This window comes from Chiloscyllium punctatum, chromosome 20, assembly GCF_047496795.1.
Source record: "Chiloscyllium punctatum isolate Juve2018m chromosome 20, sChiPun1.3, whole genome shotgun sequence".
Taxonomy (NCBI): domain Eukaryota; kingdom Metazoa; phylum Chordata; class Chondrichthyes; order Orectolobiformes; family Hemiscylliidae; genus Chiloscyllium; species Chiloscyllium punctatum.
The window spans coordinates 19022936-19041753 of record NC_092758.1 but is presented as its reverse complement, the minus strand read 5'-3'; the positions used below and the strand labels follow the sequence as shown (position 1 = coordinate 19041753).

General features: G+C 39.0%; 1 protein-coding gene across 1 annotated transcript in view; it reads left to right on the top strand.

Moving 5' to 3' along the window:
* LOC140492312 (ganglioside GM2 activator-like) overlaps positions 1-18142 on the top strand; it is a 57471-nt gene extending 39329 nt beyond the window's left edge. Inside the window, exons 2-4 of the mRNA XM_072591260.1 lie at positions 9394-9543; positions 12317-12439; positions 17990-18142. Of these exons, the coding sequence (XP_072447361.1) occupies positions 9394-9543; positions 12317-12439; positions 17990-18142 (426 nt within the window). The remainder of the gene's footprint in view (positions 1-9393; positions 9544-12316; positions 12440-17989) is intronic.
* The last annotated feature ends 676 nt before the right edge of the window (positions 18143-18818 follow it).

Below are 18818 nucleotides of genomic sequence, written 5' to 3'. Positions count from 1 at the left end.
CTGGTGCCAAGATTCAAGACATCTCTTTTGGACCGGGCAGGAACTTAGTGGGTGGGGAAGGATTCAGTTTTTATGGTTAATATCGGTACCAAAGATATTGAAAGGAGTGAAAAAAAGGTTCTGCTAAGGGATTATAAACAGCCAGGATGTACATCAAAAGTGGATCCACAAAGATTACTATCGGGATTACTATCTGAGCCATACACAAAGGATATAGACTAAATAAGATTAGAGAGATAAATGCATGGCTCAAAGATTGGTGTAGCAGCGATGGTGTCAATGCTGGGAAAGAACAGAAATTAGAACAAGAATTAGTAATAATTATAAAAAGTGAAAGCTCTTTATCTGGATGCACAAAGCTTTTGTAACAAGATAAACGAATTGATGGCACAATATAAATTAATCTGATTTGATAACTATTACAGGGAAATGCTTACAGGGTGATCAGGACTGGGAACTCAATGTGAAGGATGTTTAAAGTACAGGAAAACTTTGCACAAAGGAAAAGGAGATGTGGTATCTATTAATAAAGGAAGGTATCTGTGTGGAAGTCAGTAGTAATATAGCTGCCTAGATTATAATGTGGGACCAGTTTGGATGGAAATAAGGAATAACAACGGAAACAAATCATGGGTGAAAGTCATTTACAGGCCCAGGAGGAAATGCATCATAGTAGGGAAAAATATAAAACAGGAAATAATTGAGGCATGTAAGTAGGGCACTACAATCGCCATGAGTGATTTTAATCTATGTATTGACAAGAAAAATCTGATGGGCTAAGCTGGTATGGAAGGCGAATTTGGAAAGTGCATCGAGGATTGTCTCTTAGAGTAATGTAATTTACAACATACAGGAACAGATTATTTTGGATCTACTATTGTGTAATGAGGTAACATTAATAAATGATCTTGTAGCTAAGGATCCTCTCAGGGGTAGTGATCACAAAATGGTAGAATTTCAAATTCAGATTGAGGGAGAGAAACTTGGGTGTGAAACCAATGTCCTCAACTGCAAGAGCAATTACAGAGGTATGAAGAAAGAATCATTGAAAATAGTTGGGAAAATAGGCCTATGGGATAGTCAGTAGATGAACAGCGAAAGACATTTGAGCAGATAGTTCATAATGCTCAGGTCAAAAAGAAGGACTTGATAAGAAGGATGAACCACCCATGGTTAAGGAAGGCAGTCAGGAAGAGTATCCAATCAAAACAAACGCCTGCAAAGTGGTGGTAACTAATGGCAGGTCTGCAAATTGAGAATATTTTTAGGAACCAGTAACGGATAACTGAAAAGCAAATAAAGAGGGGGAAACTTGATTATGAAAGTAAATCAGAAAGAAATATGACGTGCATTTCTTGAATGTGAATTGGCTATAATGCGATTGAAGAATTTGGACCTTTATTTGAAGAACACAAACTTTCCTTACCTGTATTGGCTATAACATGATTCCAGCCCTCTTAGTTTGAATGGCACTGCTAATATGCGATTTTCTTACAACACGGGATCGCATGGGAACTGAACTATCGTGTTATATCACAACTGACTGTACAGTTAAAACTTCCATAGGTATATACAAACAAAGTGTAGGAGCCTTGGAGGTTGCCATGGGGGAACTAAATATGTAGAATAGGAAAATGGCAGGTAATTTAAAGCATTATTTTGCATCATGGTATAGGACAATATTAACATCCGAAAGGTATCAGATAATTAAGGTGCTAATGGGATGAAAGATCTTGTAGGGTTCTCCATCATGAGTGTCAAAGTAGTTGATGAACTAATGGGACTGATAGCTAACAAATTGCCAAGACCTGATGCCCACATCCAAGGATTAAAAAAAAAGTTTGCAGAAAAAGTAGAGGCATTGATACATTTTTTTTCAGAACTAACTGGATTCTGGAAGGGCTTTAGCAGATTAAAAAATAATTAATGTGACACCATGTTCAAGAAGGGAGAGAGACAGAAAGCAGAAAACTATAGGCTATTTAGGCTAATATTTGTCAAATGGAAGATGCTAAAGTCCATTATTAAGAAGTAGTGGCAGGACACTTAGTAATGCTTAATACAATCAAGAAGAGTCAAAACAGTTTTGTGAAAGGGAAATCATGTTTAACAAATTTGAGAGCATTCTTTGAAGATATAACAAGCAGAGTCTATAAACGGAAACTGGCAGATGTAGTGTATTTGGATTTCTAGAATATAGTCAGTAAGGTGCCACATAAAAGCTTTTTGCACAAGATAGGAACCAACGATATTAGGGCCAAAGTATTAACATAGATTGAGGATTTGCTCATGCATGGCAGACAGAGAGTTAGGTCTTTTTTAGACTGAACATATATAACTAGTGGAGTGCCACAAGGATCAATCCCAGGGCCTCAATTACTTCCTATTTATATCAGTGACCTGGGAGAAGGTACAGAATGTAATGTATCCAGATTTGTTGCTGAGGAAAAAAAGCATGTTGTGATGAAGACATAAGGAATATGCAAGAGGATATCGATAGGTTAAGATTGGAGGCGAAAACTTGGCAGATGGAGCTTAGAGTAGGAAAGAGTGAGGCCATGCAGTTTAGTTGGAAGAAGCAAAAGACAGACATTACTTAAATGAAGACAGAGTCTAAAAAAAGTTTAGTGCAGAGGTTCTAGATATTCTTCTCCATGAAACATAAAAAGTTAGCATGCAAATACGGCATGTAAAAAAGAAGGCAAATGGAATTTTGGCATTTATTACTTAGAAGGTTAGAGTTTTTAAAAAATGTACAGGGTTACAACTGTACAGAGGATAGTAAGGCCCACAACTGGAGTGCCATGTACAAATTTTGCTCCCATATTTAAGAACTGATATGCTGGCATTGGAGCTAATTCAAAGAGATTAACCCGACTGATTCCTCACATGAAGAGGTTGACTTATCAAAAAGGATCAAACAGCTTGAGCATTTATTCATTAGAGTTTAGAAGAATGATGGTTAATTTTATTGAAATAAACAAGATTCTGAGGGGGTTTGTAACACGATAATTGTTGCAAGGAGTGGAGGAATCTCAAATTAGGAGACGTAATTAAGGGGGCACTCATTTAAAACTAAAATATAAAGGAATTCCTTCTCCTGGGGGTACTGATTACCTAGACCTCTCTACCTCAGAGACCTGTGGAGATTAGATCACGGTAAGTATTTAAGGAGGAAGTAGATGGATTTTTGAAATATCAGGGAATTGTGGGCTATCTGCAGCTTAGCCATGTTTTAATTGAATCATGGGGATGCTTAAGCAGCTGAATGGCCCAATCCTGCTTTATTTCTTATATTCTTATGCCCTTAAGAAGAAAAAATAACCAAGCTGATATTTGCCCTAATGTTCTGTGGACTTAAATTTTGTGAACTAGCCCTGAGTGTGATACATTGTCAAATACTAAACTGAAATCCATAAATGTCATCATTCATTACATTCCCTTCATCAATAATCTCTGTCACCTCAGCAAAAAATTAAATTATATTAGTCGACATGATCTAAATGAAGCCATGCTGACTCTTCCCAATTCATTCAAACCTTTCGAGATGCCTCATGTTATGAACTAGGCCAGACCCCCTTCAAGATATTTCAAGCAAGTAGTCCAGACCTTAACTTTGCTAGTTGTTTTAAGCAGGTGTAAATTGAATAGTCCAGGAGGGATGCAGCTGCTCAAACCACTTAGTTTTAAACAAAACAGAATTTAGTAACAAGATTACCAAATGAAACACAAGGAAAAGATAACAGAATACAGAAGAATTTAACCTATCCAAACATCTAGTAGATTATCCCAACTTAATAATGCTGTTCCAAATACTTGCAACAATTTGCATAAACATCCCTTGGCACAAAATAATAAAATCAAACCCAGGGTCTTACAGGAAAGATGTCAGAGAGAGGGAGGATCAGCATAGACCTGCTTATCTGGGTCCAGCAGCTTCACAACTGACTGACTTCCAAAACCAAACCAAATCAAATCAGAGTAAAGTTGAGCTGAGAGAACTGGTCACTCCCCTTTCATTGTAGAAGAGTTTTTGTTTTAAACTCTTGAAAACATTTTTCTTGAGGCGGTATCTGTTAGCTATAATCAAACTGGCCCTAAAATTCTTCAAAAGTAAATTTTTTCGGATTCTGTGTCTTTTACAACCTTGCTGAAAAAAAGTCAAGGACAACGTAATCTTGTTAAAGGAGCAGCATCATCACATTTACTCATCTCTAATGTTAAATCATCTGACAGATAATTACTGGTAGTCTCATTCCACCTTTTCTTAAACATGGGTATTGTATTTGCCACTTTCTAATCCTCTAGCATCTCCCCATATCTAAGGATGGCTGAAAGTTTATGGTAAGCCTTTCCATTACTTCCACGCTCAGTTCTTTTAGCAACTTATTCGCTCTGCATTCTATCCACTCATATAAGAATATAAAATATTAACAAACAAGTTACAGCTGGCAAGTCGGAGACCAATTGTCACAGTAACCTTCTGCACAGAAACACAGAATTTCATTGCAACTGCACCAAGGTGTTGGTCACATGTGGAATACTGTATGCACTTTTAATGTTCTTATTTTGGAGGTGGGTCAATTGTGATTAGGGGCCTTTCCTATGGCAAGGAGCTGAGTAAGTTGGGTGCATATTATCTGGATTATAACAGAAAGAGAAGTGATTTAATTAAAACATACAAAGGTTTGATAGTGTATACACTAAGGCATTATTTCCACTAGTCAGGGAACATATAACCTGGGGCACAATCTCAGAATAAGGGGCTGATTGTCAAGGGCTGCAATAGGAGAACAGACTTCATTCAGAGGGTTACAAATTCATGGAATTCGCCACCCTAGAGGTTTGTGGATACTCTTTATTGAAAGCTGATAGACAGATGTTTGGTATCTGAGGGAAAGCAGATATTTGGAGAGAAGGTAGGAAAATAGAGTCAAAGCCCATGATAAATCTTGATCCCTTTGAGAAGTGCTGAAATTAAAAGGAGATCTGATGTTACCCTGTTTCCGTATCTTGTATTCTCAAGCTGTTAGTCATAGCCAGCCTTTCCTGTATATACACCAGTCACAGACACAGCCTATACACAGTCAAGAAGCTTATATATCCATCTGGAATGCCCATGATCAGGGGAGTTTAGCTTTCAATTCATTCATGGGATGAGGGTGTCACTGGCTGGGCCAGCATTTATTACAAATTCCTAATTGTTCAGAGGGCAGTTCAGAGTCAACCACATTGCTGTGGGTCTGGAGTCACAGACCTGGGCAAGGTGGGCAGTTTCCTTCCCTAAAGGACATTAGTGAATCTGGTGAATGTTTTCTGACAATTAACCTGGTCATCATTAGACCTTTAATTCGAGATTTTTATTTTATTGAACTCAAATTCCACTATCTTCCATGTCAGGATTCAAACCTGAGATCCCACAACATGACCGGGATCTCCGGATTAATAATCGGTTGATAATACCCTTAGGCCATCACCTCCTCCAGTCTAACTACAGACTGGAGAGTGAGTAGCAGTCAGACCTCTGTGGCCAGCACCAACAGTCATGTGAATCATGAATGGAAGCTGGAAAGACAGCTGTCAGAGTCAGTCATGTCGAAGGTCTGTTTGTCAGAGTTTGGTGGGTGTAAGTTCTGGAGGGTGTAAGGGTGTCCTGTGTGGGCTGCTGGGGGATTACTGCGAACAGAAGTAAAGGAGCCAAGGGTGTGGGGGTAGGTAGAGACAGGGACAGTGACAGGGAAGAGTTGATGTGCTTCCTGAAGAGATGAGGACAGATGCAAGAGAATCAGGGCAGACTTCAGGCCCAGGAGCGGGTAGCATGCCCCATGGAGGATGAGGATTGCCCAGTCCAATGAGAATTCACAGGGCCCCTCAGGATGTATGGGTTCTCCAGCTGGCCTAGAATCTTTGACCAATTCTATTTTCTGGGGATGAGTGAGCCACAGAGACAGGCTCCACATGTTCCTGGACATTGTGATGGAACTGTGCCAGAAGCTGGTGTGGGACCTAAGGGTTGCAGGACTAGGAAAGCATTGTCTCCTGTGAAGGTGGAAGCAACTTTGAACATCAATGCCACTGGCTCCTTCCAGAGACTGCTGGGCAACCTGTGTGCAACCTCTCAGTCTTGCACTCACAAATGCATCAGGACAGTGATCAATGCCATCTGTGCAATGGGGCACTGGGTCATTTAATATCCCTCATGGTGAGGTCAGTACTGCAGCCCGGGCAGTACGATTCAGAAACTGAGCTGGCATCCCCCAAGTGCAGGGTGCCATCGACTGTACACACATGACACAGAGGGGGAGGAGTTCCATTCCAATAACACTCGGGTGATTGTGATCACTGTTATCACTTCCTGGAGGGGTGTGCCCGTTACCCTGGCAGATGCCACCACACCACTCTGACAGCACTCTCATCTACCTGGCACATTGGAGGGTCCAGGTGCCCTACAAGGCTAGGGGACAAGGGATAGCCACTGCAGCTATGGCTCATGACACCATTGAGCCACCCTTTGACAGATGTAGAGCACAGATACAATGCATTCATGCCCTGACCAGGACGACAGTGGAGCAGATAATAAATTAACCTGGTGCACTGTGCTGTTGGAGCAGGGAGCAAGGTGATGTGCTGGATGCTCAGGAACTGGAGCAGTTGCATTTTGAGGAGGATGAGGATACTTGGGAGGAAGAGTGACAGAGCTCAGCTGCATAGGTCACTCCAAACCTGACAGGACCTGATGACACACGTTTCCAGTCGATGAAAGCTGGGTACAACAACCCATCGTGGAATGTAAATCGGGAGATGATCACCATTTGTTTGGGCAAATTTCAGCCTCTCATGTGTTTGTTTGCATTCCTTTCTCCTGTCTGTAATTAGAAGCATTCAAATGCCTATCTGAATGTGATCTTTTCCTACTGGTACATGACAGACAATTGGTGTTTACCAAATATTGGGGACAGGATAGCATTGGCTTAGATTGTGTTCAGACAAGATGTAACTACAGACAAGTAATGTGTGTGGCCTAGTCTTTAAACAGTGATTAGAGTGAGAGAAGGGTACTTGTACATGTGAGGGAGTGTCAATCACGCCGTGTGCTCTTTGGCTGCAATATCATGGCGTTGCTGGTAAGGGGCACTGCCAGTTTGCTACCACTAGTTTGTCTGGATTCACAGTGGACTTTCAAAAGTAGTGCAGGTGCAAAGGCTGTTGGAATTTGGTGTTTTTCCACATAACGATGTGTTGCTCTGGCAATGTTGCATGGGAAGAGAAGGCTGGAATTGAGTGTGAGGAATGCCATGGGGGGGAGGTGGGTCGGTCGGTAGTAGGTAATATGGTGGGCTTTGAAAGTTACAGTGAGAAAACTCACTCAGCCTTGAGGCATGAGACCCTCCAAAACATTCAACACACACTTGGTCAAAAAAAAAGTAAGATTTTAGCCCACCATCATCGTTGCTAGCAATAGCCTTAAGAAATTGCAAAAATGCGATTGCATTAATAAAGAATTTATAAAGCAGCAGTTTGAAAACTTCAACTGCTGCAGAATGAATGACAATATTGAAAATATTGTCTTGACTCATTGGAGTCATTGCAACATACACAACAGGAATTACAAATCTTTATGGCTATTGGCTAAACCCTAAGTAACACCTCATTGCATTGAAGTATAAAACAACACTGGGAAACCAAACATTTCTGTTCTTCACATGAAGATTGGCATTGCAATACAAGATGGCTGGTTGCTCAGGTATCATTTTGCTGGTCATTTACTTGCTTTTCCAAATAAGAACTGTAAGTATCTTGTCTGATAGTTTTTTTTTAATAAGGGAACATGTTTGCAAAGTAGTTGCTGTGATTAAGAAGTAATTTGTTGATTGGAAAGAGTTTATAATGGGTCACATACATCTGATGACAAATGCAAGTGTCACTCTCCAAAGGAAGCTGGTTTGGACTGGGAGCTGGATCATCTCTGACATAGCCCTATTACTCTGTGAGTTTTTCAGGAGCTCCAATCAGACATCTATGCAGTAAATCTTAAAGGAGATAGAGTGATGCCAGAGATACAGTTCTCTTGAACAAACTAGCTTGCTAGGGCCATTTCAGGGTGAAGCACATTGCTGTGGCCCTGGATTCACATACCAGGTAGGGATGAGAGATTTCCCCTCGAGAGCACTTTAGTGAACTAGATGGGTTTTACAACATATGACAGCGTTACATGGTCACCATTGGATCATGTGTTTATTTTAAGATTTTCAATAATTTAATTTCACCATCTGCCATGGTGGGAATCAAACCCTTTCCCCATAATATCAGCCTGGGTCAATGTACTACCATTCTCGTGATACTTCCACAGTACCACTGCCTAAGTGCTGGAGAATAATTCTAAATCCTGTTGTTATTTGTAGTGTATGAAACCGACAACCAAATGTTTCAGTAATTGACATGTCTTGTAACATAATGGATTGCCTCAAGGAAGACCATTCCACAACAATTTCATGAATTGCTTCAATCATAGTGTTAGTTTTGAATACCCTTAACTATTGCAAAGTGGGCATTATCATTTAGTTACATATGACGAGTTTGAAACATTATTAAAAAATTGCTGACCAAATAGGTTTATTATTTAATGTTTATACATTAGGGTAGTATTAACCTGAATATCAACAATTTTTAATTTTTAAGGACTTATTTGAAACTTAATTGAGATTTGAATACATCTGGAGTGTTGGACATTTCCAGAGAAATGGTGAACATATTCCTTCAAAACAGGGAAATCTTCACAAATATGTTTACGAGGTTTATACATACAGTAATCACAAGAATTCTTCATGTATGTTTGCAGATGATCAAGGAGAACTGAATAGTGAGGACTTTATGCTCCTTTTAGTGCTTACTTTATTCAGAACTTATCAAAATTAGTACATCCAGAATAGGTTTCAGCCTGATTAGAACAGATACAATGCAATTTATTAGTATAGAGGGCACATAAACTCTTCCTAAATGAATATCTAACTATCTTTAATCCTTATTAAAACACATATAATTAGCCCCCATTATTCCTGTAATTAGTACTCTGTGTTTTTGAATAAATATCCTGAATGTTTTTCTCCATTGATCCTATGTAATTTCAATGTCATACCTCCCACCACAAGACAATTGAGGGTCTAATATTCTATATATGATATACAAAATATTTAAAGATCAAGCAATGTAATCCCTCAGACAGTAAAAATAAGTTTAGCTTAGCACATTTTAATTATTGATTTCCTTCCCTGTGAAAAACTTGTAAAATATTAAGAATAGATTCGGTTCTTATTCTGTACTATCTTTATTCATAGCAGTTAGCATCAGAATTTATTAAACTGTGTATATTTATAATCCCCTTTTTCTTTTTAGTCGAATGGCTTTTCCTGGACAGATTGCAGTTATGCACATGACCCTGTTAAATTCAAGCATATCTCAGTTCAACCAGATCCTATTGAACTACCCGGATCTTTGTCTTTTGAAGGAAGTACCTATCTGAGTCGGCCCATCTCATCAATGACAGTGAGTGAATACTGTATTCATCCTATTCACATTGGGACATCTGATGTCACTATATGTCACATTTATGATGCACATAATGTAACACTTGTACTTACTGTCAGATAAGCTGTGCTGAGGTTCTTTTACATCACTAGGTAGCAGGCTTAAGTATTCTACATTTCAATGTGTGGATAATTTTGAATTGTGTAGAGTAACATAACCAGCAACTCATACAAATAGCTAAGTTCTGCAAGTTTATTTTGAGATGGCGATCAAACAGAAGAGAGTAAACAATTAGTTATTCCTCCTTTTTTTCCAACCACCTACTCGTCCCTTTCTTATATTCACTCCTTTATGTTTTGTTTCTACAATTTAAAACAATAACTTTACATCATTTCATAACTTCCTGGCTTGCCTGATTCATTTCTCAAGGGTTTATGCCTGAAATATTGATTCTCCTGCTCCTTGGATGCTGCCTGACCTGATGTGCTTTTCTAGCACCACAGTCGTGACTCTGATCTCCAGCATCTGCAGTCCTCACTTTCTCCTTGTCTTCTCTTCTTGCTAATAACACTTCCCCATGGTGATTTTCTGTGCACCTGCCCTCGGTTCTTTATCTAAATTTTCCTATACTTTAGAGAAAGTGTAATTTACAAATTGAAATCCAATTAAACTCTATTGCCTAAACTTTCACTGTGTCAGCCCACAGTCCACTTGATGACACACCTCTGAGTCAAATATTTTGAACCCAGTCCCACCTAAGAGACTGGATATAGCAATCTGGGCTGAAACTCCAATGCAGTACTGAGCTAAAGCCACATCACACAACACTAGGCTATAGTCCAACAGGTTTATTTCAAGGTACAAATTTTCAGAACGCTGATCCTTCATCATGTAACTAGCAGGGCACAGTGAGTGATAGGACACAGAATGTATAGTAAAAGATCAAGGTGTCATATGCGATGAACAAACTTAGATTGCTGTTAAGTCTTTAATCACTTAGAATGCTTGGGTGACATTTTTTTGATGAGGTGTTAAATTGAGGCCATATCAGCTCTATTTGGTGGAGGTAAAAGATTCCATAGCATTATTTCAAAGAAAAGCAAGAGAATGATCCCTAATAACATTTAGCCTTCAATTAACATCACAAAAAGTACTGGTTGTGTCTTTATCATATTGTTGTTTTAGGACTTTTCTATATGCCACTTGGCTGCCCTGCTTCCAATAACTGCACTAGTGACTACCATTAAAAAGCATTTTATAGTCTGTAAAGCATTTTGCAGCATTCTGAAGTTACGAAAGGTGTGTTGTATAATTGCAATTATTTCTTTATTATTTGTGGAGCTCTCCAGTTGTGTGCATTATGATTGCAGTTAAAAGAATACAGGACATGCCAGATCTTTGTTGTGATCAGATTTGATAGTCCGTAATCTTTAAAGAATAACATGTATGGAGCAATGACGGGTAAGAAAATAAATGGCAGAATTCCAAAGCTGAATTGAATTCAAACACCAAAAATCGTGTTTTACAAATTTGAACAAAACAAACATAAAAAAAACACTGAACAACTCCACTGAGCAGAAGAAAATAATTCTAAATCATGTACACCATTTATTTAAAACTTACGCACTAACATTCAGGATGGCTTAATATTCTAATATTGCACAGAATGCACATCAAATTGTTGTTGCACTAAAGGCAAACCCTACATTGACATGAGTCACACTCTAGGTCACCTTATGTCATTAAAATTCTGTCTCATTTGCAAAGGATTCCAATTATTCGCTTTCAAAGGTCTAGCCCATGATATTTTCTGGGTCAGATTGCGTCAACAAATAGTGTCAATAGATGTGAAGCTGGAAAAGCATAGCAGGTCAGACAGCATGGAGACAGAGGAGCAGGAAAGTCAATGCTTCATACCAAAACACCTCATCAACAAATACTCACATCCTCAATCCCTTTTCTTAAACCAAGTTGCCCATGACCACTGAGACTGTTCCCAAATATCCAAGTACCAAAACAATTCCACCTTTTATCAGCAGCTAGCTTCATTGAGTTGCCAATGAATTTGTTGAAGCTCCAAACTTTCCCAGCTGCATCAAGCAAATATTGCTCAAGGACTTCCTTTACCCCACGTTCAGCTGCATAGAACTGTAAATGACTCCCAAACCGTTGTCAACAGAATGGAGCCACCACTGTTTGGAATCTTTCTGGAGCCCTCCTTGAATGGAGTCTCGTAACTGCAACACTAGTACAGCCTGGAGCCAATTCTTCTGCATCAACCCCCGCCCAGCTCGAAGTTGCAATGAACATCTCTCTTAACAAGCACGTGCTTAATTTAACATCAGTGTATCTTATTAAGCTCCAAGTTAAAAGAAAGACCCATAAAAGAGTAAATGTGAAAGATTATTTCTTCAGGTTAGTGAATCAGTAAAGGGCAGGAGTTAGAAGAAACATTTGCAGTTAATGTGAATTCTGGATATGGAATGTATTACCACAAGTGACTACTGAAGTCTGATACATTACAATATTTCAATACAAATGGTTAAACAGCTGAACTATACAAGTACTGGGAGACATAGAAAAATGACAGAATAGATTGCTCCAGTGTACAGCTAGCACGTGTACTTTGATCTGAACGTCCACCTTTGCACTGAAATGTTCAGAATTCTAATAGCTTTTGCTGATTATCAGGAACACAATGAGAATCTAATGTGTAACTTCATCATTCATCATTTCAAAGTGCAGTGTTTTGAGAAATAACATCTGCTATTTTTATTTTTGAATATTTTAGGCTGAAATAACACTGTACAAGAAGGCCCTGTTATGGTGGAAAATTCCCTGCCTTAATTCATTTCCATGTAGTTTTGATCTATGTGAACTGGTTGGTCATGATTCATCGTGTACTTTCAGCAGTGTAAGTTTGTTTTCTGTCCCTTGAGGCAAGGATCATGATCTATATTTATTCAAATATCCTGATTGATATCTAATTCATCTCAGTATAGGACATTACAGGCTGCTAAAATTAATCCATTCTTCAGAACTTGGTTCATTCATTTTTAACAAATACACATTGTAATTAGGAGAGCTCTAGCAACGGTTAAATGAATAAATAAAATGCAATGCAACAATATAATTTAAAATTCTGCAACTGTTTGACTTTTAAAATTCAAACATAAAACATTTGGAATGAACAGGTATGGCAGCAATGATCAACAGAAAAATAGAGTTACCATTTCTGATTGAAGATCTTTCATTGGAACTGTTGCTATTTTATATTTATAGATAAAATATAACTTATACAAGTACATTGCCTTCTTTAAAGCCAGGTATATCACAATTGCAAATACAAGGTGAATAAAATTAAGCTCAATATAGCCAGCTTTGGAATAATAAACTTATTTGCAAGTCTAAACATTTATGAACTGCTAACAAACTTATAACAATAATAGCTTTCCAATTATGGTAATTGTCCAGTGGCATGCGTATTGGTTATACATTTTTTAATGAAACCCAGTCACTATAAAACTAACAACCCTGTCCATTAAATTATTTAACTCTTCTTCAAGGTAAGTCTAACCCAGAGTTTTATAACCTCCACCAGGAGTCAGAAAAGGAAGAAGATCCTGAAACCATCCCAGTTAGAATCATAAATCTGAGGCCACCAATCTGGTCTATACCAGCCAGCTGAATCACCAAGATGTCCACGTTACTGTGACAACATACATTTTTACAATGAATTTTACCAATGAATATTGGTGGTTGGAGGGATAGGGGCTCCGATTTTTCTTTCCATCACAGAAATGACTCGGTATATCTTCTGCTCTCATGGCCTCCGATTGTCATGTATTTCAAGAATTTACAGCTTGATACTCAACTGTGTTATGAAGGCATTTTCCTTAGCCATCATGTCCTAGGGTGGAAGTTGAACTGAGCTTCTGGCTCAGAAACATCAATGTTACCATTTTTGCCACAAGACCTTCTCCATATCCACTATAGCCACTCAAATAGCTGCTCAACACATTGAATGTATTCCTTTCACTGTTTTATTTTAATAAGTTTTGGAAAATTGTTCTTGTCAAATCACTAGCAAACTGTATCTAGTACAAATAGAATACCCCAAATCGTAACTTTTTTTACTACATTAAAGGCACTTTATAAATGCAACTTATTGTTGCTCATTATCTACTCTGGTTCCCCACCTTTTTTTAAGTCACTCGTTGTACCTCGGTATTGCTGCCTGTGGATCCATTTATTCCCTGCCATGACTTGTACTTGGGAAGATGTGGTGAGCTGCCTTCTTGAACCGCTGTAGTCCCTTTGCTGTAGGTAGAATCACGATAGTGTGAGGGAGCTCCAGGATCTCATCCCCATAAAATAAATTGCAAGAGAATTTTGTAGCACTCAGTGAAAAGAATCACTTATAATGGAATAGTCAGTGAGTAAGAAAATGCCCTTCAGTAACTTCTGCATCAAACTGGAAGTATTGTAAGTCCTACTCCCACATAGGAAAGACAGACACCAAAATAGAATGAACGTTATTACCTAAGTGTTGCAAAATACAGCAAAGACAATTCACTACTGGCATCGCCATTACATTCTATTTTCGTTAAAGTGACTAAAATAGTACTTAACAATCCTTAATGATTTGTCCACACTAGCTATCTGTAAGAATAATAGGGTAGTTATGGTCGGGGATTTTAACTTTCCAAACATTGACTGGGACTGCCATTGTGTTAAGGGTTTAGATGGAGAGGAATTTCTTAAGTGCGTCCAAGACAATTTTCTGATTCAGTATGTGGATGTACCTACGAGAGAAGGCGGAAAACTTGACCTACTCTTGGGAAATAAGGCAGGGCAGGTGACTGAGGTGTCAGTCGGGGAGCACTTTGGGGCCAGCAACCATAATTCTATTTGTTTTAAAATAGTGATGGAAAAGGATAGACCAGATCTAAAAGTTGAAGTTCTAAATTGGAGAAAGGCCAATTTTGACGATATTAGGCAAGAACTTTCAAAAGCTGATTGGAGGCAGATGTTTGCAGGTAAAGGGACGGCTAGAAAATGGGAAGCCTTCAGAAATGAGATAACAAGAATCCAGAGAAAGTATATTCCTGTCAGTGTGAAAGGGAAGGCTGGTAGGTATAGGGAATGCTAGATGACTAAAGAAATTGAGGGTATGGTTAAGAAAAAGAAGGAAGCATATGTCAGGTATAGACAGGATAGATCGAGTGAATCCTTAGAAGAGTATAAAGAAAGTAGAAGTATACTTAAGAGGGAAATCAGATGGGCAAAAAGGGGACATGAGATAGCTTTGGCAAATAGAATTAAGGAGATTCCAAAGGGTTTTTACAAATATATTAAAGACAAAAGGGTAACAAGGGAGAGAATAGGGCCCCTCAAAGATCAGCAAGGCGGCCTTTGTGTGGAGCCACAGAAAATGGGGAAGATACTAAATGAATATTTTGCATCAGTATTTACTGTGGAAAAGGATATGGAAGATATAGACTGCAGGGAAATAGATGGTGACATCTTGCAAAATGTCCAGATTACAGAGGAGGAAGTGCTGGATGTCTTCAAACAGTTAAAGGTGGATAAATCCCCAGGGCCTGATCAGGTGTACCCGAGAACTCTGTGGGAAGCTAGAGAAGTGATTGCTGGGCCTCTTGCTGAGATATTTGTATCATTAATTGTCACAGGTGAGGTGCTGGAAGACTGGAGGTTGGCAAACGTGGTGTTGCTGTTTAAGAAGGGCGGTAAAGACAAGCCAGGGAACTATAGACCAGTAAGCCTGACCTCAGTGGTGAGCAAGTTGTTGGAAGGAATCCTGAGGGACAGGATGTGCATGTATTTGGAAAGGCAAGGACTGATTAGGGATAGTCAACATGGCTTTGTGCGTGGGAAATCATGTCTCACAAACTTGATTGAGTTTTTGAAGAAGTAACAAAGAAGATTGATGAGGGCAGAGCGGTAGATGGGATCTATATGGACTTCAGTAAGGCGTTCGACAAGGATCCCCATGAGAGACTGATTAGCAAGGTTAGATCTCATGGAATACAGGGAGAACTAGCCACTTGGATTCAGAACTGGCTCAAAGGTAGAAGAGAGAGGGTGGTGGTGGAAGGTTGTTTTTCAGGCTGGAGGCCTGTGACTAGTGGAGTGCCACAAGGATCGGTGCTGGGTCCTCTACTTTTTGTCATTTACATAAATAATTTGGATGCAAGCATAAGAGGTACAGCTCGTAAGTTTGCAGATGACACCAAAATTGGAGGTATAGTGGACAGTGGAGAGGGTTACCTCAGATTACAACAGGATCTGGACCTGATGGGCCAATGGGTTGAGAAATGGCAGATGGAGTTTAATTCAGATAAATGCGAGGTGCTACATTTTGGGAAAGCAAATCTTAACAGGACTTATACACTTAATGGTAAGGTCCTAGGGATTGTTGCTGAACAAAGAGACCTTGGTGTGCAGGTTCATAGCTCCTTGAAAGTGGAGTCGCAGGTAGATAGCATACTGAAGAAGGCATTTGGTATGCTTTCCTTTATTGGTCAGAGTATTGAGTACAGGAGCTGGGAGGTCATGTTGCAGCTGTACAGGACATTGGTTAGGCCGCTGTTGGATTATTGTACGCAATTCTGATCTCCTTCCTATCGGAAAGATGTTTTGAAACTTGAAAGGGTTCAGAAAAGATTTACAAGGATGTTGCCAGGGTTGGAGGATTTGAGCTATAGGGAGAGGCTGAACAGGCTGGGGCTGTTTTCTCTGGAGCATCGGAGGCTGAGGGGTGACCTGATATAGGTTTACAAAATTATGAGGGGCATGGATAGGATAAATAGACAAAGTCTTTTCCCTGGGGTCGGGGAGTCCAGAATGAGAGGGTATTAGGTTTAGGGTGAGAGGAGAAAGATATAAAAGAGACCTAAGGGGCAACTCTTTCATGCAGAGGGTAGTATGTATGTGGAATGAGCTGCCAGAGGATGTGGTGGAGGCTGGTACAATTGCAACATTTAAGAGACATTTGGATGGGTATATGAATAGGAAGCGTTTGGAGGGATATTGGCCGGATGCTGGCAGGTGGGACAAGATTGAGTTGGGAGATCTGGTCGGCATGAACAGGTTGAACCGAAGGGTCTCTTTCCATGCTGTACATCTCTATGACTCTATTTACAGAGTATCAATTGACACAGGGCAAAATTTATTTGGTACTCCATTCAGCTCCAATAGGTGGCATATGCGCAACTTGAATTATTTAATTCAAAGCTATTTGAATTGAATTGAATTGAATTAGCTGTATTGTCACATGTACTCACATGAGTACAGTGAAAAGTTAAAAATCACACAACACCAGGTTATAGTCCAACAGGTTTAATTGGAAGCACACTAGCTTTTAGAGCGCCGCTCCTTCATCAGGTAGTTGCCTTTCAGGTGGTTCATCAGGCGGCACTCCAAAAGCTAGTGCTTCCAATTAAACCTGTTGGACTTTAACCTGGTGTTGTGTGATTTTTTTTAACTTTGTACACCCCAGTCCAACACCACCATCTCCAAATCATGAGTACAGTGAAAAATTTACAAGTTACCATTAATGGCATCATCGTAGATAGAAAGGCACCTAAGTACAGATTCTTGAGTACAATTTCTTAGGAAAAACTTTGGAACAATAAAAAGAAGTCCAGCATTATAGACCTTCAGAAGTACAAAACTGTAACAGTCTTTTTAGATAAACTGTTCAATTGAGGTCCTGCCTGCACACTCAGGTCAACATTTATCCCTTAAGCATCATTACTAAAACAAATTTCATGGTTATTTTTACATTGCTGGTTGTGTGTTTATGTCACAGCTTGACTGCTATGCTTTTTACAGTAGAACAGTGACTATACTTCAAAACTTCTTCAAAAGGTTGTGAAGTTCTTTGGGGGAACATTCTAATGCTATCAAGGTGCTGTATAAATGCAATTGTTTCATTTTAGTGCGCATCTTGTCAAAGTTTCTCAAACAGTTTACACAATTAAAAAAACTAAATGCATAATAGATGGACAAATAAATGGTAAACTAGGGTGAGCATGTTACAAGGCAGAAGTGGGTGCTGCAGATGCTGCAGATTAGAGTCAGGATTACAGTGGTGCTGGAAAAGCACAGCAGGTCAGGCAGTATCCAAAGAGCAGGAAAATCAATGTTTCGGCCATTCCTGATGAAGGGCTTTTTCCTGAAATGTTGATTTTCCTACTCCTCGGATGCTGTCTGACCTTCAGTGCTTTTCCAGCACCACACTAATCTTGAGCATGTTACATGTTCCTTACTTTGGAGTTTAAGCGGCCAAATGCATAGATACTGCATTAATATCATGGATGGCTAAAACAATTAAAAGTAAAACAGTTAACGTCTTTCCTATATTGGAATTTCTAAATGTATGCATTTCACAACAAAAGAGTGAATTATTTTGTGCTAACTCTGAACATTTGTATTTCAGGGATATCTTCATTCCTCAAAAAGAAGCTATTATTTCTCACGGCCACCTATCTCATCCTATTTGTTGAAAGGTTATTACTCAGCAACAATTACTTTGAAGAGCCAGGGGAAGCAAGTTGGCTGTGCTTATGTCTACTTTAACATTGATGGATAATAATCTTAATGCATAACAAGAAATTGCAAAGAAAACCAATGATTCACATGTTTAATATTCTTTTCTCACAGACAATCTCAGTTTAGTTTAGAATGATTTAAACTGTTGCTGTAAAATTGTAATTGTCTCGTCATTTACTGATGCATTCTGGAATGAATAATGCTTGTATTTAAAGTTTGCATGTAACATGGAAAGGGATTTATAGTAACTTGTGTGCAATTTTCTTCACCAATTTACCAATCATTAAAGTTTGCTGCCAAAAGAGACATTAGCTCTTTAGTTTTTTTAAATGCATGATATCAGAGCTCAATTCTATTCATGCTGCAATTCTATTCATGAAAGTCTGTGTAATGAATTGGTCTTACAGATTCAAGCACTTTTCATTATAGTTGAGGGCTACTGCGTCTGACAGCTCTTTACTTGAACAGTTGAGCTAAAAGCTGATGATCTCTGGGAGGAATCCTTTTTCATCTTTTGATTCAAATATCAGCTTCACCTGAGCAGAAATGAAACTAATCTCCAGACTGAGAGAGTAAATAGTTAAGTGGTGATGGATTTAAAATTGCAAGGCAGAGGCATGAGTTGAATAATGGGCCTGGTTCTGCAAGTAGCAGAGAGGGCAAAAAAGAAAAAAATGGGAAACAAGAAAATGGAAGTGAGAGAAGGCTTGAGTGTT